General features: G+C 54.3%; 1 protein-coding gene across 1 annotated transcript; it reads right to left on the reverse strand.

Moving 5' to 3' along the window:
* Window positions 1–1,324: 1,324 nt before the first annotated feature.
* PIAS3 (protein inhibitor of activated STAT 3) lies at window positions 1,325–23,320 on the reverse strand. Its single transcript, XM_038768420.1, has 14 exons — window positions 23,276–23,320; window positions 16,593–16,838; window positions 14,107–14,191; window positions 13,922–13,972; window positions 13,721–13,811; window positions 13,482–13,616; window positions 13,287–13,392; window positions 13,038–13,111; window positions 12,789–12,949; window positions 10,315–10,451; window positions 7,495–7,589; window positions 7,412–7,463; window positions 1,890–1,927; window positions 1,325–1,672 (listed from the first exon to the last, which is right to left on the reverse strand). Exons 1-14 carry the CDS (start codon window positions 23,307–23,309, stop codon window positions 1,505–1,507), a joined length of 1,473 nt encoding a protein of 490 aa, XP_038624348.1. The 5' UTR covers window positions 23,310–23,320; the 3' UTR covers window positions 1,325–1,504.
* Between the last annotated feature and the right edge of the window lie 1,323 nt (window positions 23,321–24,643).

The following is a 24,643-nucleotide window of genomic DNA, read 5'->3' on the forward strand; positions in this document are numbered from 1 at the left end:
TCTCTGTCTCCCCCTTCTAGACTGTGAGCCCACTGCTGGGGAGGGACCGTCTCTATGTGTTGCCAACTTGTACTTCCCAAGCGCTTAGTCCAGTGCTCTGCACACAGTAAGCGCTCAATAAATACGATTGATTGATTAGTCCAGTGCTCTGCACACAGTAAGAGCTCAATAAATACAATTGAATGAGTGAATAATGCCAAGCACTGTTCTAAGCACTGGGTGATAATAATAATAATAATGATGGCATTTGTTAAGCGCTTACTATGTGCAAAGCACTGGTTGTCCCATGTGGGGCTCACAGTCTTCATCCCCATTTTACAGATGAGGGAACTGAGGTTGACTTCCACACACAAACACACACACAAACTCTTTCTCTCTCTCCCAAACAATAATAATAAATGTGGTACTTGTACTATAGTACTATACTCAACACTGGGATGGATACAAGCGAATCAGGTTGGCCTCAGCCCCTGTCCCGCATGCGGCTCACAGTCTCAACCCCCACTTTACAGATGAGGGAACAGTGGCAGAGAAGTGAGGCGACTGGCCCAATGCCACACAGCAGACAGGTGGTGGAGGTGGGATTAGAACCCATGACCTTCCGGCTCCCAGGCCTGTGTGCTGTCACTAGGCCAGGCCCAAAGTGCCCCAGTGCCAGTCACGCCCCTCCTCTGGACCCCCCCCCCCCCCCGCCCCCTGCACCCCTACACTTCCTGGAGCGTTTTCCACTTTTATTAATAACTGAAAAAGTTCGCTACAACGATGGGACAAAGGTGATGAAATTAAAGTCACCGGGGCCCCGCCTCTCCTTGCCCCCACCTCCCGAGCCCCCCAACCTCTGGCGGGGTGGGGGGCGGGGGAGAGAGCTCAGCACAAAAAATCAGTGACAATCCCTCTTCCCCGTCCATCTCCCCAATAAAGGGGTGAGTTGGGGCTGTGGCCAGCCTGAGGGGGGGTGGGGGGGGCCAACTTAAATACATAAATAGAGAACTGGGGAGTCGGGGTGGGCATTTTTTTTTTCATTTTACGTACAAAAGCTACAACTGAAAATAGAGATCTCTGTACAGGTCGTGGCCCGGCCAGCGTCGGCTGGTCTCTGAGGGGCCCAGGCCGGGCTGGGCCCCCTCCACGTCCGTCCGTCCGCCCCTAGGGAGTCGCCCGCCCCCGTCGCCCCCGTCCCAGCCGTCGGGCCGCCCGCCCCCGTCGCCCCCGTCCCAGCCGTCGGGCCGCCCGCCCCCGTCGCCCCCGTCCCAGCCGTCGGGCCGCCCGCCCCCGTCGCCCCCGTCCCAGCCGTCGGGCCGCCCGCCCCCGTCGCCCCCGTCCCAGCCGTCGGGCCGCCCGCGCGAGTCCGGGCTGGGGAGGGGTCCCCGTGGGGCCCAGCTCACGGGTGGAGCGGCCGCCGACCTCGGGTAGGCCGCGGCAGGGCCCGGTGGGCGGCGGTGGTCTCCTCGGGAGGGCCAGGCCGGGGGCGGTGGGCCCCCGCGCTCTCCCGGCCGGTCCGGCCTCAGTCCAGGGAGGTGACGTCGGGGCGGCAGGCGGTCGGCGCGGGGCCCGGGGCCAGGGGGCCGGCCGGCGGACCCAGGAAAGGCGGCCGGGGGGCTCCCCGGGACTGGAAGAGGTCGCTCGGGGCGTCCCGCTCGTCCAGCGACGTGCTGACCGACGGTCCGTAGCGCTGGGGGGCACGCGGACGGCTGAGCCCCGCCCTGACGCGTCCCACCCGCGCCCCAGGAGCCTCCTCCTCCGCCGTCCTTTCCCTCCACACCTCCCCGCCGAGCCTGAGGGCTGGGGGCCGGGGCGCGGCCTCGGTTTCCCCAGCTGGGAGAGCCTTCCAGGAGGAGGGTGGGAGGTGGAGAGAGTCGGGGCCCGGGAGGGGAAGCGGGGAGACTCACCTGATTCTCGCTCTGAAGGAACGAAAACAAATCCAGGCCTGGAGAGAAGAGGAAAACCCCAAATAATAATAATAATAATAATAATAATTTTGGTATTTGTTAAGTGCTTACTATGCGCCAAGCACCGCTCTAAGAACAACAGTGAAGAACAGCGGGAGAAGCAGCGGGGCTCAATGGAAAGAGCCCGGGCTTTGGAGTCGGAGGTCGTGGGTTCAAATCCCGGCTCTGCCAATTGTCAGCTGGGCGACTCTGGGCAAGTCACTTCACTCCTCCGGGCCTCAGTTCCCTCATCTGTAAAATGGGGGTGAACCCTGTGAGCCCCCCGTGGGACAACCTGATTACCTTGTACCCCCCCACAGCGCTTAGAACAGTGCTTTGCACATAGTAAGCGCTTAATAAATGCCATTATTATTATTATTATTATTCTAAGCGCTGGGAAGGTGATCAGGTTGTCCCGTGCGGGGCTCCCAATCTTAATCCCCATTTTCCAGATGAGGTCACTGAGGCCCAGAGAAGTTAAGTACATATTTATTACTCTATTTATTTATCTTACTGGTACATATCTATTCTATTTATTTTATTTTGTTAGTATGTTTGGTTTTGTTCTCTGTCTCCCCGTTTTAGACTGTGAGCCCATTGTTGGGTAGGGACCGTCTCTATACGTTGCCAACTTGGACTTCCCAAGCGCTTAGTCCAGTGTTCCGCACACAGTAAGCGCTCAATCAATACGATTGATTAAGTGACTTGCCCGAGGTCACACAGCTGAGAAGCGGCGGAGCCGGGATCCCATCCAACGTAGGCCGGCCGCTGGCCGTCCTGGAGAGACGGCCACGCGCGTGCCCGGCTGGACACGGGCCCCGGGCGCCCGATATTTGCCCTGAACGTCGCCGGGCAGGGAGAAGGCCGGGGGGCAGTCGGGCAACGAGAGGCCGGTGGTCAGCGCCCAGCGTCCGGCGGGGAAAGGGGATAGGGGCGGAGGGGACCGGCCCCTCCTCAACGGCCGAAGGAGCAGCCGGGTCCGGTCGCTTCCCTTCTCTGGGCCTCGGTCACCTCATCCGGAAAATGGGGACTAAAAGACAGGGAGCCCCCCATCTGCGGGGCCGGGGTCCGGCTTCAATCAATCAATCAATCAATCGCATTTATTGAGCGCTTACTGTGTGCAGAGCACTGTACTAAGCGCTTGGGAAGTACAAATTGGCAACACATAGAGACAGTCCCTACCCAACAGTGGGCTCACAGTCTAAACGGGGGAGACAGAGAACAGAACCAAACATACCAACAAAATAAAATAAATAGGATAGAAATGTACAAGTAAAATAAATAAATAGAGTAATAAATATGTACAAACATATATACATATATATAGGTATGGCCGTCTAGCGGCTTGGATCGCTAGACGGCAAACTCGCTGCTGGCAGGGAACGTGGCTGCCGACTCTCGGAACAGGGATGGGATTTGTTAAGCGCTTCCTATGTGCCCAGCACTGTTAATAATAATAATAATAAGGATGGTATTTGTTAAGCGCTTCCTATGCGCCAAGCACTGTTAATAATAATAAGGATGGTATTTGTTAAGCGCTTCCTATGTGCAAAGCACTGTTAATTAATAATAAGGATGGTATTAAGCACTTCCTATGTGCCAGACACTGTTGATAATAAGGATGGTATTTGTTACGCACTTCCTATGTGCCAAGCACTGTTAATAATAATAAGGATGTATTAAGCACTTCCTATGTGCCAGACACTGTTAATAACAATAATAATAATAGTAATAATAACGATGGCATTTGTTAAGTGCTTCCTATGTGCCAAGCACTGTTAATAATAATAAGGATGGTATTTGTTAAGCGCTTCCTATGTGCCAGACACTGCTAATGACAATAATAATAATAATAGTCATAATAACGATGGCATTTGTTAAGCACTTCCTATGTGCAAAGCACTGTTAATAATAGTAATGGTATTTGTTAAGCACCTCCTATATACCAAACACTATTAATAATAATAATAGTAATGATAATGATGGTATTTGTTAAGCGCTATGTGCCAAGCACTGTTAATAATGATAATAATAATGATGATGATGGTATTAAGCACTTCCTATGTGCCAAACACTGTTAATAATAATAACAATGATGGTATTTGTTAAGCACTATGTACCAAACACTATTAATAATAATAATAGTAATAATAATGATGGTATTTGTTAAGCGCTATGGCCAAGCACTGTTAATAATGAGAATAATGATGATGTTATTTAAGTGCTTCCTATGTGCCAAACACTGTTAATAATAATAATAATAATGATGGTATTTGTTAAGCAATTCCTATGTACCAAACACTATTAATAATAATAATAGTAATAATGATGGTATTTTTTAGCGCTATATGCCAAGCACTGTTAATAACGATAATAATGATGATGATGGTATGTTAAGCACTTCCTATGTGCCAAACACTATTAATAATTATAATAGTACTAATGATGGTATTTGTTAAGTGCTATGTGCCAAGCACTGTTAATAATGATAGTAATGATGATGATGTTATTTAAGTGCTTCCTATGTGCCAAACACTGTTAATAATAATAATAATAATAATAATAATAATGGTATTTATTAAGCACTTCCTATGTACCAAACACTATTAATAATAATAATAATAATGATGGTATTTTTTAAGCACTATGTGCCAAGCACTGTTAATAATGATAATAATGATGAGGATGGTATTTGTTAAGCGCTTCCTATGTGCCAAACACTGTTAATAATAATAATAATAAGCGCTTACTACGTGCCAAGCACTGTTCTAAGTGCTGGGGCGGTTACAAGACGATCAGGTTGTCCCACGGCGGGCTCACAGTCTTCATCCCCATTTTACAGATGAGGGAACTGAGGCCCAGAGAAGTGAAGTGACTTGCCCAAAGTCACACAGCTGACAAGTGACGGAGCCGAGATTTGAACCCACGACCCCTGACTCCAAAGCCCGGGCTCTTTCCACTGAGCCACACTGCTTCTCAATAATAATAATAATAATAATAGTAATAATAATGATGGTATTTGCTAAGCGCTTCCTATGTGCCAAACACTGTTGTTAATAATAATAATAACAATGATGGTATTTGTTAAGCACTTCCTATGTGCCAAACACTGTTAATAATAATAATAACAATAACGATGGTATTTGTTAAGCGCTTCCTATGTCTCAAACACTGTTGTTAATAATAATAACAATAATGATGGTATTTGTTAAGCGCTTCCTATGTGCCAAATGCTGTTAATAATAATAATAACAACAATAATGATGGTATTTGTTAAGCGCTTCCTATGTGCCAAACACTGTTGTTAATAATGATAACAATAATGATGGTATTTGTTAAGCACTTCCTATGTGCCAAGCGCTGTTAATAATAATAATAACAATAATGATGGTATTGGTTAAGCGCTTCCTATGTGCCAAGTGCTGTTAATAATAATAATAATGGTATTTGTTAAGCGCTTATTATATGCCGAGCACTGTTCTAAGCATTGGGGGAGATACAAGGTCATCAGGTTGTCCCCTGTGGGGCTCCCAGTCTTCATCCCCATTTGACAGATGAGGTCACTGAGGCCCGGAGAAGTGAAGTGGCTTGCCCAAGGTCACCCAGCAGACAAGGGACGGAGGTGGGATTAGAACTCAAGTCCTCCGACTCCCAAGCCCGGGCTCTTTTCCATGACGCCACGCTGCTTCTCGCTGTTGGATCTAGTACTTAAGCCAGTGCTCTGCACACAGTAAGTGTTCAATAAATGATTGATTAATCGACTCAGGGTGCTTAAGAATAATAATAATAATAATAATAATGGCATTTATTAAGTGCTTACTATGTGCAGAGCACTGTTCTAAGCGCTGGGGAGGATACAAGGTGATGAGGTTGTCCCACGGGGGGCTCCCAGTCTTCATCCCCATTTTCCAGATGAGGTCACTGAGGCCCAGAGAAGTGAAGTGACTTGCCCAAAGTCACCCAGCTGACAGTTGGCGGGGCCGGGATTTGAACCCATGACCTCTGACTCCAAAGCCCGGGCTCTTTAAACCGAGCCGCGCTGCTTACAGTTTCTGGCCCCTAGTAAGCACTTCCAATGACTCTCCCCTCCTTCAAAGCCTTGCTGAAGGCCCATCTCCTCCTCCGAGAAGCCTTCCCTGACTAAGCCCCCCTTTTCCTCGTCTCCCACTCCCTTTCTTCTCCGCCCCACACCGCGTCCGTCCCTCTCCCTCCTTTCCTGATTTCTATTCCCGGGGATCGAGTCTCCCCCCTCTAGACTGTAGCGTGCTCCTCGTGGGCAGGGAACGGGTCCGTTCTACTAGAGAAGCAGCGGGGCTCAGTGGGAAGAGCCCGGGCTTGGGAGTCAGAGGGCCCGGGTTCTAATCCCGACTCCGCCAGTGGTCAGCTGGGTGACTCTGGGCGAGGCACTTCGCGTCTCTGGGCCTCAGTGACCTCATCTGGAAAATGGGGATGAAGACTGGGAGCCCCATGGGGGACAACCTGATGATAATAATAATAATAATAATAATAATAATAGCACTTATATACTGTGAGCCCCATGGGGGACAACCTGATGATGATGATGATAATAATAATAATAATAATAATAATAATAGCACTTATATACTGTGAGCCCCATGGGGGACAACCTGATGATGATGATGATAATAATAATAATAATAATAATAATAATAATAATAATAGCATTTATATACTGTGAGCCCCACGGGGGACAACCTGATGATGATGATAATAATAATAATAATGGCATTTATATACTGTGAGCCCCACGGGGGACAACCTGATAATAATAATAATAATAATAATAATGGCATTTATATACTGTGAGCCCCATGGGGGACAACTTAATAATAATAATAATAATAATAATAATAATAATAATAATAATAATGGCATTTATATACTGTGAGCCCCAACGGGGGACAACCTGATAATAATAATAATAATAATAATAATAATAATAATAATGGCATTTATATACTGTGAGACCCACGGGGGACAACCTAATAATAATAATAATAATAATAATAATAATAACAATAATAATAATAATAATGGCATTTATATACTGTGAGCCCCACGGGGGACAACCTGATAATAATGGCATTTATAAAGCGCTTACTCTGTGCAAAGCACTGTTCTAAGCGCTGGGGAGGTTACAAGGTGAACAGGCTGTCCTACGGGGGGGCTCACAGCCTTCATCCCCGTTTTACAGATGAGGTCACTGAGGCCCAGAGAAGTGACTTGCCCAAAGTCACACAGCTGATCACCTTGTATCCCCCCCCAGTGCTTAGAACGGTGCTTTGTGCATAGTAAGCGCTTAACAGATACCATTATTATTATTAAAAACCAAAAACCCGGCCCGCTCCCGGTCACCCCATCGGTCGCTCGTATTTACGGAGGGCTTACCTTGGGCAGAGCACTGGTGTCCCCCCCCATCCCTCCCCCTTCCTCCGCGTCGCCCCCAGACCCCCGGTCCGCACCCTTTGGCCCCCGGGGCGGCCGGCCGGGCCTTCTTGGCCAGTGGCGGCCCTTCCTCCTCCTCCTCCTCCTCCTCCTCCTCCTCCTCCTCCTCCTCCTCGGACAAGCTGTCCACGGTCAGGTCGATGACGTCCACCCTCGGCTTCTTCTCGGGCGCCTCCGCTCCCAACGGGGGACCGGCTGCGGGGGAAAGAGGGAGACGGCCAGGGACACTCGAGGGTGGGCAGGGAACGCGTCGGGCCCAGCGGCCAGAGCCCGGGAAGCAGGAGGGTCAGTGCTTTGCACATAGTAAGCGCTTAGTCCAGTGCTCTGCACACAGTAAGCGCTCAATAAATACGATTGACTGAACGAATGAATGAATGATCATTAATCCCGCCCCGCTGCTCATCGGCGGGGTGACCCCGGGCCAAGTCGCTCCGCTTCTCTGGGCCTCGGTTCCCTCGTCCGTCAAACGGGGATTGAGGCCGGGAGCCCCGGAAAATGGGTCCAACCCGATTTGCCTGTGTCCACCCCAGCGCTTAGTACAGCATGGCTCGGTGGAAAGAGCCCGGGCTTTGGAGTCAGAGGTCAGGGGTTCAAATCCCGGCTCTGCCAATTGTCAGCTGGGTGACTATGGGCAGCTTCTCTGTGCCTCAGTGACCTCATCTGTCAAATGGGGATGAAGACTGGGAGCCCCCCGTGGGACACCCTGATCACCCTGTAACCGCCCCAGGGCTTCGAACAATGCTTTGCACATAGTAAGCGCTTAATAAATGCCATTGTTATTAGAGAAGCAGCGTGGCTCGCTGGAAAGAGCCCGGGCTTTGGAGTCAGAGGTCATGGGTTCGAATCCCAACTCTGCCACATGTCTGCTGTGCGACCTTGGGCAAGTCACTTTACTTCTCTGAGCCTCAGCGACCTCATCTGTCAAATGGGGATGAAGACTGTGAGCCCCCCGTGGGACAACCTGATCACCCTGTAACCGCCCCAGGGCTTTGAACAATGCTTTGCACATAGTAAGCACTTAATAAATGCCGTTGTTATTAGAGAAGCAGCATGGCTCGGTGGAAAGAGCCCGGGCTTTGGAGTCAGAGGTCATGGGTTCGATTCCCAACTCTGCCACATGTCTGCTGTGTGACCTTGGGCAAGTCACTTTACTTCTCTGAGCCCCAGTGACCACATCTGTAAAATGGGGATTAAGACTGTGAGCCCCACATGGGACAACCTGATCACCTTGTATCCCCCCCCCAGCGCTTAGAACAGTGCTCTGCACATAGTAAGCGCTTAACAAATGCCATCATTATTATTAAGTGCCTGGCCCACAGTAAGCGCATAAACACTACATTTATTATTATCATTATTATTCTCCGGGCCTCAGTCCCCTCATCCGTCAAATGGGGATGGAGATCATGAGCCCCACGTGGGACAGGGATCGTGTCCAACCCGATTTGCTTGAGTCCCCCCCGGCGCTTAGTACCGTGCCTGGCGTACAGTGAGCATTTACCGAAAGCCATCGCTTAATAATAATAATGATGGCATTTATTAAGCGCTTACTATGTGCAAAGCACTGTTCTAAGCGCTGGGGTAGGTACAAGGTAATCCAGTTGTCCCACGTGGGGCTCACAGAATTAAATCCCCATTTTCCAGATGGGGGAACTGAGGCCCAGAGAAGTGAAGTGACTTGCCCAAAGTCACCCAGCTGACAATTGGCGGAGCCAGCATTTGAACCCATGACCTCTGACTCCAAAGCCCAGGCTCTTTTCCACTGAGCCACGCTGCTTCTCGTTATTACTGTTGTTATTACTGTTATTCTATCATTCTATGTTATTCTATTCTACTGTTATTACTGTTGTTCTATTGGACGCTCTCACGCGCTTCGTACAGTGCTGTGCATGCAGTAAACGCTCAATAAATACTATTCATTCATTCACTCATTCATTCATTCATTCAATCGTATTTATTGAGCGCTTACTGTATGCAGGGCACTGTACTAAGTGCTTGGGAAGTACAAGTTGGAAGCACATAGAGACGGTCCCTACCCAACAACGAGCTCACGGTCTAGTGGGGGAGACGGACATTAATACAAATGGATAAAACAATAAATTACAGATTGATACATAGGTGCTGTGGGGAGTCACTCATTCAATCGTATTTACTGAGCGCTTACTGTGTGCAGGGCGCTGGACTAAGCGCTTGGGAAGTCCAAGTTGGAAGCACATAGAGACGGTCCCTACCCAACAACGAGCTCACGGTCTATTGGGGGAGACAGACATTAATACAAATAGATAAAACAGTAAATTACAGATTGATACGTAGGTGCTGTGGGGAGTCATTCATTCAATCGTATTTACTGAGCGCTTACTGTGTGCAGGGCGCTGTACTAAGCGCTTGGGAAGTCCAAGTTGGAAACACAGAGAGACGGTCCCTTTTCATCCCCGCTTTCCAGACGAGGGAACTGAGGCAGGGAGAAGTGAAGTGACTTGTCCGAGGTCACAGGGCAGAGCGTCCCCCCCCAGCCCCCCGCCCCTCACGGGCCCGTCATTCATTCATTCATTCAATTGTATTTATTGAGCGCTTACTGTGTGCAGAGCACTGTACTAAGCGCTTGGGAAGTCCTCGATCGTACTGGGCGCTTACCGTGTGCAAAGCAGCGTACTAAGCGCTTGGGAGAGGACAATACAAGCAGAAACGGATACGTTCCCTGCCCCCAGTCTAGAGGGGGGGATGACCGAACGGATGAATCCAATTTGTACTTCCCAAGCGCTTAGTACAGTGCTCTGCACATAGTAAGCGCTCAATAAATATGATTGATGATGATGATGATGATAGTAAGCACTCAATAAATACGATTGATGATGATGAATCCGTCCTGCTACGCTCCCCAGGGGACGGGCCGGGAGACGGGAGGAAGGACGCCCGGTCTCACCTTCCAGGCGGCCACATCCCGGAGGCGGGCACGCCCCCGCCGCCTCCTTCCCGGGCTTCAGCGGGCACCAGGTCCCGTCCTCCATGAACTGGATCTCGTCGCAGTCGGACACGGAGTTGAGGATCTCCAGGAACAGCCTGGGGGTCGGGAAGAGAGGGGTCACAGCGAGGCCCCAGTGCCTGGAGCCCCGTCCTGGGAGTCACGAGGACCTGGGTTCTAATCCCGGCTCCGCCACCTGTCCGCTGGGTGACCGTGGGCAAGGCGCTTCACTTCTCTGGGCCTCAGTTCCCTCATCCGCCCCACGTGGGACCCGTCCCACAAGCGCTTAGTCCAGTGCTCTGCACACAGTTAGCGCTCAATAAATACGATTGATTGATTGACCCATCCCGACGATCTTGGATCCACCCCGGTGCTTAAAAACGCGCCTGGCACGAACACCGCCATTAATCATCTTCTTCTCCGCGCCTCCGTTTCCTCAACCGGAAAATCATTATAGCATTTGTCGAGCGCTTACTAGGTGCCGGGCGCTCTACTCCAATACCCATTCTCCTTCCTAGCGTGGCTCAGTGGGAAGAGCCCGGGCTTTGGAGTCGGAGGGCATGGGTTCGAATCCCGGCTCTGCCACATGTCTGCTGTGTGACCTTGGGCAAGTCACTTAACTTCCCTGAGCCTCAGGTACCTCATCTGTAAAATGGGGATTAAGACGGTGAGCCCCACATGGGACAACCTGATCACTTTGTATCCTCCCCAGCGCTTAGAACGGTGCTTTGCACATAGTAAGCGCTTAACAAACGCCAACATTATTATTATTATTATGGTGAGCCCCCGTGTGGGATGGGGACCGGTCCTTTCGATCACGGGTAGTTATCGGGCGCTCGCTGTGGGCCGGGCATTGTATGAGGCGCTTGGGAGAATACCAGAAAACGGAACGTGTAGACGCGTTCCTTGCCCACAGGTAGCCTACAGTCCGATCTGCATGTACCGCCTCTACCCTGGCGCTTAGTACACAGCTTGGCACGTGGTAAGCGCTGAACAAACGCCACGGTTATTAGCGAGGGTCCTGAAAGGGATGGTGAAGAGGAGGCAGAGGTGGGGACCGGAAGGATGGTTCAGCGGACGGTGATCCTGAGAGAAGACATCGACCGGTGGGCGGGGAGGGTTTAGAAGGGAGTGTGGCCTAGTGGGTAGAGCCCGGGCCTGGGGGTCCGTAGGACCCGGGTTCTAATCTCAGCTCCGCCACTTTGCTGTGTGGCCTGGGGCCAGTCACTTGACTTCTCTGGGCCTCAGGTCCCTCATCTGTCAAATGGGGGACTTTTAGACAGTGAGCCCACTGCTGGGTAGGGACTGTCTCTATATGTTGCCAACTTGTCCTTCCCAAGCGCTTAGTACAGTGCTCTGCACACAGTAAGCGCTCAATAAATACGATTGATGATGATGAAACGGGGATGAAGACTGCGAGCCCCACGGGGGACAGGGACTGCGTCCAAACCGATCAGCTTGGATCTATTCCAATGCTTAGTACGGTGCCTGGCACATACTAAACGCTTCATTCATTCATTCATTCAATCGTATCTATTGAGCGCTTACTGCGTGCGGAGCACTGGACTAAGCGCTTGGGGAAGTACAATCAATCAGTCAATCAATCGTATTTATTGAGCGCTTACTGTGTGCAGAGCACTGTACTAAGCGCTTGGGAAGTACAAGTCGGCAACACATAGAGACAGTCCCTACCCAACAACGGGCTCACAGTCTAGAAGGGGGAGACGGACGACGAAACAAAACATGTGGAAAGGTGTCAAGTCGTCGGAACAATAATGAATATCATAAAAAGGAAAAAAAGAGAGAGGTGGGGAGGAGGGGTCCGGAGGGGAAGGGTTGGTGAGCAGGGATCTGTCGGGGAGAGTTAACAAATATCATAAAAAGAAAAGAGGGAGGGATGGGGTGATTATTATTAATAATAATAATGACAATAATGAAAATGAGGATATTTGTGAAGCGCTTACTACGTGTACTAAGCGCTATTTTACTTGTCCATATCTATTCTATTTATTTTATTTTGTTAGTATGTTTGGTTTTGTTCTCTGTCTCCCCCTTTTAGACTGTGAGCCCACTGTTGGGTAGGGACTGCCTCTATATGTTGCCAACTTGGACTTCCCAAGCGCTTAGTCCAGTGCTCTGCACACAGTAAGCGCTCAATAAATACGATTGATGATGATGATGACAAAGCGAATCAAGTTGGACCTCACGCGGGCACCCCAGTCTCCATCCCCGTTTTCCAGGTGAGGGAACCGAGGCCCGGAGAAGTGAAGCCACTTGCCCAAGGTCGCACAGCAGCCAAGTGTCGGAGCGGGGATGAGAACCCGGGGCCTTGTGAGGGCCGGGCCCGGGCTCTAACCACTGGGCCGCGCCGCTTCTCTCGGCACCCGGGGGGGCGGGCGGGGGTCCGCGGGGTCTGGGGTGGGCACGGTGGGTACCCGTCGATGAGCAGGCTCTCGTAGGGCGCCTTCTGGTCACACACGGGGCAGGTCCAGGTGGGCTTCTTCTCGTTCATCTGCAGGTAGAGAGCCGCGTCGAAGCTCTGCAGGTGGGCACAGGTGTGGGCGCGGCAGGGCACCGCCAGGCGCATCTTCCCCAGCTGTGGCGGGGGGGGACGGACGGGAGGGTCAAAGGTCAGGGGGCTGCGACGGCGGGCCCCGCGCCCCCTCTTCCTCCCGCCCACGCACCGGACACAGCAGGGAGACGCGGAGGCTGGTGGTCGCCACTTCGCCGTCCGGGTCGGCCGTCAGCTTCTGCTTGACTGAAAGCGGGTGGGAGGGCGGGGGTCGGGGGCCGCTCAGGGCCCCCCGGGGGTTGGGGTGCAGCGGGGGGGACGTCACGCTGGGGGCTGGGGTCACACTCAGGGCTGAGCTGGCGGGTTGTGGGGGGGTCCCTCTCCGGGCCGGATGGGGCTGGGGGCCGGGGGGGCGACTCACTGAGGGCCAGCGAGTGGTCGGCGTTGCGGACGCCCCGGGCCCTCAGCTTCTGCAGCAGCGTCCCGGACGTCAGCTGCTTCACCAGGTAGACGGACAGGGAGTAGCTCTGTGTGGGTCCGGGGGCGGCGGTCAGCGGGCAGTCTCCCCCGGCCGCCCCCCCCGCCCCCCGGCCACCCCCCGTCGGCCTCGGCTCACCCGCCCGAACTCGGAGGACCAGTTGACCACGATGGTGTTGGGGACGGTGGCCGAGAGCCGTGCCAGGGGGGTGATGTTGACCGGGCGGCTGGGACGCTTGGGTTCGGCCCCGGTCTTCGTGGGCGGGAGGAAGCCCTGCGGGGGAGCGGACGGGCCCCGGATTAGAGGTCCGGAGGGCCGGCCGGTGGGCGCACCCCCGTGGTCCGGACCCCGGCCGGGGGCGGGGAGGGGGCACTCACGGGCAGGGGGCACAGCTTCCCGTTGACTTTGATGAACAGGTTCGGGGGGAAGCAGTCTTCCTGGGGGCAGCTGGTTTCACACAGGCAGAACCTGCGGGGGTGGACGGGGCGGGGGCCGGCGGTCAGCCCCCCGTCGCCCGCGGGAGCCGGGGGGCCGAGGGAAGGGGGAAATGGCGGGTGGAGTGGGGTGGGGGGTCTCACCTGAGCTGCACCTGTACTGCGTAATCACACGTAGCCCCAGGCAGGACATCCCTGTAACCATGGAGACCGGGAGGACGGGTGAGGGCGAGAGCAGCGGCCGGGGGTGGGCTGGGGGAGACGCCCAACAGCCGCCCTTTGCCCACCCAATCGCGGCCTGGCGGGGGGGGGGGTACGGTCCGTGTTACCTGGAGGCCAGGATCTGCTGGACCTGCTGGGGGGTGAGGGCGAAGGTGAAGTGCGTCTCCTCGAACCTCTGACCGTTGTTGGGAGCTGCCGACGGGAATACGACCGGGCCGGGGGGCCAGCCGAAGAGGTCACTGCGGGGCTCAGCGTGAGAGAGACCAGCGGCGGGGGTGGGGGGCGGGTCACGGCCGGGCCAGGCGTGACAAATTGGGGGTGGGGGGGGTCACCTCTGGGCCCTCAACAAGGCAATCTGGGACCCAGGGGCGGAGGGCGGAACGGATCATCTATCTGGAGAGACGCGTGAGAGGTGGAGGATCATACAGAGGGAGTGAACGGGGTAAACTGAGGCACCGGGGGACTAGCCGGTGGGAGAAACCCCTGGGAGGTGGGGGAAGGCAAGGGAGGATCCAGGGGGTAAGCTACGGCACACGGTCACCAGCCAGCGCGGAGCCCCTTGGGAATTAATAATTAATAATGGCCTTTTATTGAGCGCTTACTATGTACAAAGCACCGTTCTAAGCGCTGGGGAGGTTACAAGGTGATCAGGTTGTCCCATGGAGGGGCTCACAATCTTCATCCCCATTTTCCAGATGGGGGAACTGAGGCCCAGAGAAGTGAAGTGACTTGGCCAAAGTCACCCAGCCGACAAGTGGCGGGGCCGGGATTCGAACCCATGACCTTTGACTCCAAAGCCCGGGCTCTTCCCACGGAGCCACGCTGCTTGGGAAGTGGTGTGAAGTGTGGTTTGAGGGGTGAGACGAAGCACAAGGAACTTGTCTCCACCCCGGCACTCAGAACAGTGCCCGGCACATAGTAAGCGCCCAAAAAATGCCCCAAGCAAACAAGCAAACAGGACCCAGTGGGAAGGCCCCCGGGAAGTGTGGCTCTAAGGAAAGAGCCCGGGCTTGGGAGTCAGAGGACGTGGGTTCTAATTCCGACTCCGCCACCTAATAATAATAATGATGGCCTTTGTTAAGCGCTTATTTTGTGCCAAACACTGTTCTAAGCGCTGGGGGAGATACAAGGTGATCAGGTTGTCCCACGTGGGGCTCCCACTCTTCATCCCCATTTTCCAGATGAGGGCACCGAGGCCCAGGGAAGTGAAGTGACTTGCCCAAAGTCACCCAGCTGACAAGTGGCGGAGCTGGGATTAGAACCCACGACCTCCGACTCCCAAGCCCGGGCCCTTTCCGCTGAGCCGCGCTGCTTCTCTTGTCTGCTCTGTGACCTCGGGCGAGTCACTTGCCTTCTCTGGGCGTCAGTTCCCTCATCTGTCAAATGGGGATAAAGACCGTGAGCCCCCCGTGGGACAACCCGATGACCTTGTATCTACCACAGTGCTCGGCACATAATAAGCGCTTAGCAAATACCATCGCTATTAAGTGACGGAGGGGCAAGAGAGGCAGCGTGGCTCAGTGGCTTTGGAGTCAGAGGTCATGGGTTCAAATCCCTGCTCTGCCAATTGTCAGCTGGGTGACTTTGGGCAAGTCACAGCTTCTCTGTGCCTCAGTTCCCTCATCTGGAAAACGAGGATTAAGACTGTGAGCCCCAAGTGGGACAATCTGATTATCTTGGAACCTCCCCAGCGCTTAGAACAGTGCTTTGCACATAGTAAGCGCTTAACAAATACCATCGCTATTAAGTGATGGAGGGGAAAGAGAGGCAGCGTGGCTCAGTGGCTTTGGAGTCAGAGGTCATGGGTTCAAATCCCGGCTCTGCCAATTGTCAGCTGGGTGACTTTGGGCAAGTCACAACTTCTCTGTGCCTCAGTTCCCTCATCTGGAAAACGAGGATTAAGACTGTGAGCCCCATGTGGGATAGCCTGATTATCTTGGAACCTCCCCAGCGCTTAGAGCAGTGCTTTGCACATAGTAAGCGCTTAACAAATACCATCGCTATTAAGTGACGGAGGGGAAAGAGAGGCAGCGTGGCTCAGTGGCTTTGGAGTCAGAGGTCATGGGTTCAAATCCCTGCTCTGCCAATTGTCAGCTGTGTGACTTTGGGCAAGTCACAACTTCTCTGTGCCTCAGTTCCCTCATCTGGAAAATGAGGATTAAGACTGTGAGCCCCAAGTGGGACAACCTGATCATCTTGGAACCTCCCCAGCGCTTAGAACAGTGCTTTGCACATAGTAAGCGCTTAACAAATACCATCGCTATTAAGTGACGGAGGGGAAAGAGAGGCAGCGTGGCTCAGTGGCTTTGGAGTCAGAGGTCATGGGTTCAAATCCCGGCTCTGCCAATTGTCAGCTGGGTGACTTTGGGCAAGTCACAACTTCTCTGTGCCTCAGTTCCCTCATCTGGAAAACGAGGATTAAGACTGTGAGCCCCATGTGGGATAGCCTGATTATCTTGGAACCTCCCCAGCGCTTAGAGCAGTGCTTTGCACATAGTAAGCGCTTAATAAATGCCATTATTATTATAAAGAGGAGCCGGGCGTGGGGGGGAGAGCCTGGGGAAGCGGGCAGGCAGGGAGAGGGCGGGCGCACCGAGCGTGGCGGGCTTGATGAGCTCGTCGTAGACGTCGTAGAAGGGCAGCCGCTTCATCTTGACGTCGGGGTGGACCGGGAGAGCGGGCGAGGCCGGGCGCTGGACGTCCGGCCCCCGGTCGGGGCCGAGCGGCGGCAGGGCGGGGGCGGCGGCGGCCGGGACCTCGCGGGGGAACCGCCGGCGGTACAGCTCTTTGATCTTCATCCGGACGCCGGGGCCGCAGCCGGGCCGGACCAGCTGCAGGGCTTCAATCAATCAATCCATCAATCAATCGTATTTATGGAGCGCTTACTGCGTGCACAGCACTGGACTAAGCGCTTGGGAAGTCCAAGTTGGCAACGTATAGAGGCGGTCCCTACCCAACAGTGGGCTCACAGGCTAGAAGGGGTCAGCTTCGGTCAGCAGCACGTCACAGGGACACACACACAGACACACATACGCAGAGACAACCAATCAATCGTATTTATTGAGCGCTTACTGCGTGCAGAGCACTGGACTAAGCGCTTGGGAAGTCCAAGTTGGCAACGTATAGAGGCGGTCCCTACCCAACAGCGGGCTCACAGGCTAGAAGGGGTCAGCTTCGGTCGGCAGCTCGTCACAGGGACACACACACAGACACACATACGCAGAGACAATCAATCAATCGTATTTATCGAGCACTTACTGTGTGCAGAGCACTGGACTAAGCGTTTGGGAAGTACAAGTTGGCAACATCGGGGTCAGGCCTTCGGTCAGGGCGGGGCCCCTCCTCCCCCGTTCCGTCCACCCTGGAGCCTCGCTCGGAGATGCGGCCTGGCCCCGGGGCCCACCTCCTCCAAGAGGCCTTCCCTAATTAAGCCCCCCTTTCCTCTTCTCCCGCTCCCTTCCGCGTCGCCCCGACTCGCTCTCTTCCTTCACCCCAGCCCCACAGCGCTTTTGTCCCCCTCCCTCATCTATTTCTATTCATTCATTCATTCAATCGTATGTATTGAGCGCTTACTGTGTGCAGAGCACTGGACTAAGCGCTTGGGAAGTCCAAGCTGGCAACACATATAGACGGTCCCTACCCAACGGTGGGCTCACAGTTCATTCATTCAAACGTACTTATTGAGCGCTTACTGTGTGCAGAGCACTGGACTAAGCACTTAGGGAAGTACAAGTTGGCAACATAAAGAGATGGTCCCTACCCAACAGTGGGCTCACAGTTCATTCATTCAATCATATTTATTATATTTATTGAACACTTACTGCGTGCAGAGCACTGGACTAAGCGCTTGGGAAGTCCAAGTTGGCAACATCTAGAGACGGTCCCTACCCAACAGTGGGCTCATGGTTCATTCATTCAATCATATTTATTGAGCGCTTACTGTGTGCAGAGCACTGGACTAAGCACTTGGGAAGTCCAAGTTGGCAACATCTAGAGACGGTCCCTACCCAACAGTGGGCTCACGGTTCATTCGTTCAATCGTATTTATTGAGCGCTTACTGTGTGCAGAGCACTGTACTAAGTGCTTGGGAAGTCCAAGTTGGCAACATCTAGAGACGGTCCCTATCCAACAGTGGGCTCACAGTTCATTCATTCAATCGTATTTATTGAGCGCTTACTGCGTGCAGAGCACTGGACTAAGCGCTTGGGAAGTACAAGTTGGCAACATCTAGAGATGGTCCCTACCCAACAGTGGGCTCACAGTTCATTCAATCGTATTTATTGAGCGCTTACTGTGTACAGAGCACTGTACTAAGCGCTTGGGAAGTCCAAGTTGGCAACATATAGAGACGGTCCCTACCCAACAGTGGGCTCACAGTTCATTCATTCAATCGTATTTATCGAGCGCTTACCGTGTGCAAAGCACTGGACTAAGCGCTTGGGAAGTCCAAGTTGGCAACATCTAGAGACGGTCCCTACCCAACAGCGGGCTCACAGTCTATTCATATCCATCTCCCCCTCTAGACTGTCAGCTCGTTGCGGGCAGGGAACGGCTCTGTTTATTGTTGTCTCGTCCTCTCCCAAGCGCTTAGGACTGTGCTCGGCACACAGTAAGCACTCAATAAATACGACTGACTGAATGAATGAAAATCCACGCTGTAAGAATAATCGGGGCTTAGTGGACGGAGCTCGGGTGTTGGAGTCCGAGGACCTGGGAGGCGCTTAGTCCAGTGCTCTGCACACGGTAAGCGCTCAATAAATACGACTGACTGAGTGAATGAATCAAAGGGGTCACCCCACAGCTACCTTTGGTGGTTATTTCATTCATTCATTCATTCCATCGTATTTACTGAGCGCTTCCTGTGTGCAGAGCACTGGACTAAGCGCTTGGGAAGGCCAAGTCGGCAACAGAGACAGTCCCTACCCAACCACGGGCTCACGGGCTAGAAGGGGGAGATAAATTTCAGCCACACGCATCGGTACCGGTCCCTATCTCCCCCACGTTCTTCCTCCCGCTCTGTTTTGCCCATCCTTTCTGCCTTCCTTCCCTGCTAGAATGTAATAATAATAATAGTAGTAGTAATTGTGGTATTTGTTAAGCGCTCACTATGTGCCAGGCACTGTACCAGAGAAGCAGCGTGGCTCAGTGGAAAGAGCCCGGGCTTTGGAGTCAGAGGTCGTGAGTTCAAATCCCAGCTCCGCCAATTGTCAGTCACTTCACTTCTCTGTGCCTCAGTTCCCTCATCTGCAAAATGGGGATGAAGACTGCGAGCCCCACGTGGGACAACCTGATCACCTTGTATCCCCCCAGCACTGTGTTCTGCACATAGTAAGCGCTTAACAAATACCATCATCATCATTATTATTATTATTACTACTAAGCCCTGGGGTAGATACAAGGTAAGTGGGTTGGACACAGTCCCTGTCCCACAGAGACCTCACAGTCTTAATCTCCATTATCCAGATGAGGGAACTGAGGCCCAGAGAAGTGAAGTGACTCGGTCGGGGTCACGCTGCAGACCAGGGGCGGAGGCGGGATGAGAACCCGGGTTCTTCGACTCCCAGGTCCCAGTGGGGTCTATCCACTGGGCCACGCTGCCAGCTCCCCGGGGGGTGAAGGAGCGGGGGTTTGGCTCCTGGTGGTCTCTCCCCAGTGCTCTGTACAGGGTTCCGCACCCAGATGGCGCTCAGTAAGTAGCAATGCCTCACCCGTCCCTCTGCGGCCCCCAACTCCCAAGGCACCTCCCGGACCCAGCAGCGGGTCTGCCCCGTCCTCCTTCTCCTCTTCCTCCTCCTCCTCGTCCTCCGGGCCCGGCTGGCCACGCTGGGTGCCCGGCCCTGTTGGGGGCCTGCCGGGGGGCTCCTAGCCCTGGGACTCCAGGGGCCCCTCTCTGTCTGGTGGCTGTCCGGCGGGAGGCGGGGGGTCGGGGGGGGGGGGGAAGGGGAGGAAAAAGGGGAGGGGGGAAGGGGGAAAAGGACGAGGGGGAAGGGGAGGATAGGGGGAGAGGGAAGGAGAGAAAAATGGGAGGGGGAAGGGGGAGAGGGAAGGGGAGAAAAGGGGGAAGAAAAAGGGGAGAGGGAAGGACAAGAAAAGGGGAGAGAGAAGGGGAGAAAAGGAAGAAAAGGGGGAGAAAAGGGGCAGATGGAAGGGGAGAAGAGGGGGAGATGGAAGGAGAGAAGAGGGGGAGATGGAAGGGGAGAAGAGGGGGAGATGGAAGGGGAGAAGAGGGGGAGACGGAAGAAGATAAAAGGGGGAGACGGAAGGGGAGAAATGGGGGAGATGGAAGGGGAGAAATGGGGGGGATGGAAGGGGAGAAATGGGGGGGATGGAAGGGGACAAAAGGGGGAGATGGAAGAAGAGAAAAGGGGGAGAGAAAAGGAGAGAAGGAAGGAGAGAAATGGGGGAGATGGAAGGAGAGAAAAGGGGGAGGTGGAAGGGGGGAAGAGGGAGAGAAAAGGGGAGAAGAAAGGAGAGAAAAGGGGGAGATGGAAGGAGAGAAAAGGGGGAGATGGAAGGAGAGAAAAGGGGGAGAGGGAAGGAGAGAAAAGCAGAGAAGGAAGGAGAGAAAGGGGGAGATGGAAGGGGAGAAATAGGGGAGATGGAAGGGGAGAAAAGGGGGAGAGAGAAGAAGAGAAAAGGGGGAGAGGGAAGAAGAGAAAAGGGGGAGATGGAAGAAGAGAAAAGGGGGAGATGGAAGAAGAGAAAAGGGGAGAAGAAAGGAAAGAAAAGGGGAGATGGAAGGAGAGAAATGGGGGAAAAGGAAGGAGAGAAATGGGGGAGGTGGAAGGGAGAAATGGGGGAGATGGAAGGAGAGAAATGGGGGAGATGGAAGGGGGAGAGGGAAGGGGAGAAAAGGAAGAAAAGGGGGAGATGGAAGGAGAGAAGGGGAGAAAGGGAGAAGAAAGGGAAGGGGAGGAAAGTGGAGAGAAGAAGGGGAGGAAAGGGAGAAGAAAGGGAAGGGGGAAGAAAGTGGAGAGGGAAAGGGAGAAAAAGGAGGAAGATAAAGGGGAGAGGGAAGGGATAAGAAGCAGTAAAGGGTGAGAAAGCAGGAAAGGAAGGGGAGAGGAGAGAGGGGAAAAGGGAAAGTGGGAGGCCAGGGGATGGGGCAAGTAGGGCCAAGCAGCCTCCACCCCGTCAGCCCTGCCCCAGGCCCACCCCCATCCTGTCCCCCAGACCCCCTGACCCCTCCTTCCCTTCCCCTTTAAGCTGCTCTTCTCTTTTCCTGCTTCTTCCCAAAGTCTCCCCTGCCCAGCCCCAGCCCAGTTCTCTCCTCCCCACAGCAGGGTGGGCTGGGGGCTGGCGGCTGCTCTAGCCCCCTGCGGGGGGGGGGGGGGGGGTCCGGCGGGTCAACACCTCCCCCCCGAAGTTCCCGAGGCCGCCCGCCCACCCCCAAACCGTGCCTCAGTTTCCCTGGGTGTATACCGGGGGGAGCAGGGGCCCCCGGCCCCGGAAAGGGTGAGGGTCTGGGGGTTGCTGCTCTCCCGTCCCTGCCAGATTGAGGCCCCGATGGGGGAGAGATCTCGGGGGGCAGAGGGGAAGAGGGAGAGGGGGAAGGGGCACCCCCTCTGCCCGCCCCCACCCCCGGCCGGGGAGCCTGGAAGGGGTGGGTCGGAGGCCGGGGGATGGATGCGGTGACCTGGGGCTACCTCCTGCTGGGATGCAGTGTGGCTCAGTGGCGACAGCCCGGGCTTGGGAGTCAGAGGTTGTGGGTTCTAATCCCGGCTCCGCTACTTGTCAGCTGGGTGACCTCGGGCAAGTCACTTCACTTCTCTGGGCCTCAGTTCCCTCATCTGGAAAATGGGGAAGAAGACTGGGAGCCCCACGTGGGACAACCTAGTCACCTTGTAGCCCCCTCAGTGCTTAGAACAGTGCTTGGTACATAGTAAGCACTTAACAAACTCCATCATTATTATTATTATTCTCTGGGCCTCAGTGACTTCATCTGGAAAATGAGGATGAAGCCTGGGAGCCCAAGGGGGCAACCTGATCACCTTGTATCCCCCCACCCCTCCAGCGCTTAGAACAGTGCTTTGCATATAGTAAGCACTTCACAAACTCCATCATCATTATTATATTATTATTCTCTGGGCCTCAGTTCCCTCCTCTGTCAAATGGGGATGAAGCCTGGGAGCCCCACGGGGGCCAACCTGATCACCCTGTATCCCTCCCAGTACTTAGAACAGTGCTTGGCACATAGTAAGTGCTTAACAAATGCCAACATTATTATTATTATTCACTTCTCTTTGCCTCAGTGACCTCATCTGGAAAATGGGGATGAAGCCTGGGAGCCCACGGGGGGCTACCTGATCACCCTGTATCCTTCCCAGCGCTTAGAGCCGTGCTTGGCACATAGTAAGCGCTTCACTAACTCCATTATTATTACTACTATTATTATCACTTCTCTGGGCCTCAGTTCCCTCCTCTGTCAAATGGGGATGAAGCCTGGGAGCCCACGGGGGGGGCAACCTGATCACCTTGTATCCCTCGCAGCGCTTAGAACAGTGCTGGGCACATAGTAAGCGCTTCACAAACTCCATTATTATTGTTACTATCATTATCACTTCTCTGGGCCTCAGTTCCCTCCTCTGTCAAATGGGGATGAAGCCTGGGAGCCCCACGGGGGGGGCAACCTGATCACCTTGGATCCCTCCCAGCGCTTAGAACGGTGCTGGGAGGAATGAATGAATATATATTCATTATTATACATGTATATACCTGTATATATGTTTGTACATATTTATTACCCTATTTATTTATTTATTTTATTTGTACATATTTATTCTATTTATTTTATTTTGTTAATATGTTTGGTTTTGTTCCCTGTCTCCCCTTTCTAGACTGTGAGCCCGCTGTTGGGTAGGGACCGTCTCTATAGGTTGCCAACTTGTACTTCCCAAGCGCTTAGTCCAGTGCTCTGCACACAGTAAGCGCTCAATAAATACGATTGATGATGATGATGAATGAATGAATAGTAATTGCTTCACAAATGCCGTCATTATTATGGGATTATTATGGGGGGGGGGGGACCGCCGCGGGCACGGAGGCCGGGGGATGGATGCGATGACCGGGAGGGGGAGGGGCCGCCCTGAAGCCCCCCCCCGCTCCTCCTCCTCCTCCCCAGCTTGTCATTCATTCATTCAATGGTATTTATTGAGCGCTTACTGTGTGCACAGCACTGGACTAAGCGCTTGGGAAGTCCAAGTTGTCCCGCCCCCTGACCCCTGACCCCTGACCCCCGATCCCTGGGGGGGGGGGAGGGGGGGAGGGTCCGGTACCTTGAAGGGTCCCAGCTCCGCCATCTTCAATCATCGCAGGCGGCCAAAGGCCGGGCCCCGACGGACCCCGACGGCCACGCCCCCAGCGGGACCCGCCCGACCAATAGGAGCCGCCCCTCGCCCTGGCCACGCCCCCAGAGGGCCCCGCCCGCCCAATAGGAGCCGTCCCTCGCCCTGGCCCCGCCCCCAGCGGGCCCCGCCCGACCAATAGAAGCCGCCCTTCGCCCTGGCCACGCCCCCAGCGGGACCTGCCCCACCGATAGGAGCCTCCCTTCGCCCTGGCCACGCCCCCAGCGGGACCCGCCCGACTAATGGGGCAGCCCCTCTCCCTGGCCACGCCCACATCGGGCCCCGCCTGACCAATAGGAGCCGCCGCTCGCCCTGGCCACGCAGCCAACCCCTCGCCCTGGCCACGCCCCCAAAAGGCCCCGCCTCATCAACAGGATCCGCCCCTCGCCCTGGCCACGCCCCCAGCGGGCCCCGTCCGACCAACAGGAGCCGCCCCTCGTCCTGGCCACGCCCCCAGCGGGCCCCGCCCGACCAATAGGAGCCGCCCCTCGCCCTGGCCACGCCCCCGGCCCGCGCCGCGCTCCCATTGGCCCACGCTCCGCCCTAGCCAAGCCCCTCAAAAGGATTACGCCCCCGCCCCGGCCACGCCCCTTTTGGCGCGTGTCCCTAGCACATTCATTCATTCAATCGTATTTCATTCATTCATTCATTCAATCGTATTTATTGAGCGCTTATTGTGTGCAGAGCACTGTACTAAGAGCTTGGGAAGTACAAGTTGGCAACATATGGAGACGGTCCCTACCGAAAAACGGGCTCACAGTCTAGATGGGGGAGACAGACAACAAAACAAAACATATAAACCAAATAAAATTCGTTCATTCATTCATTCATTCAATCGTATTTATTGAGCGCTTACGGTGTGCAGAGCACTGGACTAAGCCCTTGGGAAGTATAAGTTGGCAACATATAGAGACGGTCCCTACCCAACAGCGGGCTCACAGTCTAGAAGGGGGAGACGGACAACAAAACAAAGTATATTAACAAAATAAAATAAATATAGTGCCACGCCCCCTCAGCGGGACCCGCCCATCGCCCTGCCACGCCCCCATTGGCCGGAGCCCCTGCTCCGGCCACGCCCCCTAATCGGGACCCTCCCCTCATCCTGGCCACGCTCCAATTGGTCCGCACCCCTCTCCCGCCCCGTCATCTGGAAACGCCCATCGCCCTGGCCGAGCTCCCATTGGCCCGCGCCCCTCTCCCGGCCACGACCCCTCCTCTGGCCCCGCCCACCGCCCCGCCGCGTCCCCATTGGCCCGCGCCCCTTTCCTGGCCACGCCCCTCGCCCTGGCCGCGCTCCCA

The sequence above is a fragment of the Tachyglossus aculeatus genome, chromosome Y4 (genome assembly GCF_015852505.1).
Source record: "Tachyglossus aculeatus isolate mTacAcu1 chromosome Y4, mTacAcu1.pri, whole genome shotgun sequence".
NCBI classification, from domain to species: Eukaryota; Metazoa; Chordata; class Mammalia; order Monotremata; family Tachyglossidae; genus Tachyglossus; species Tachyglossus aculeatus.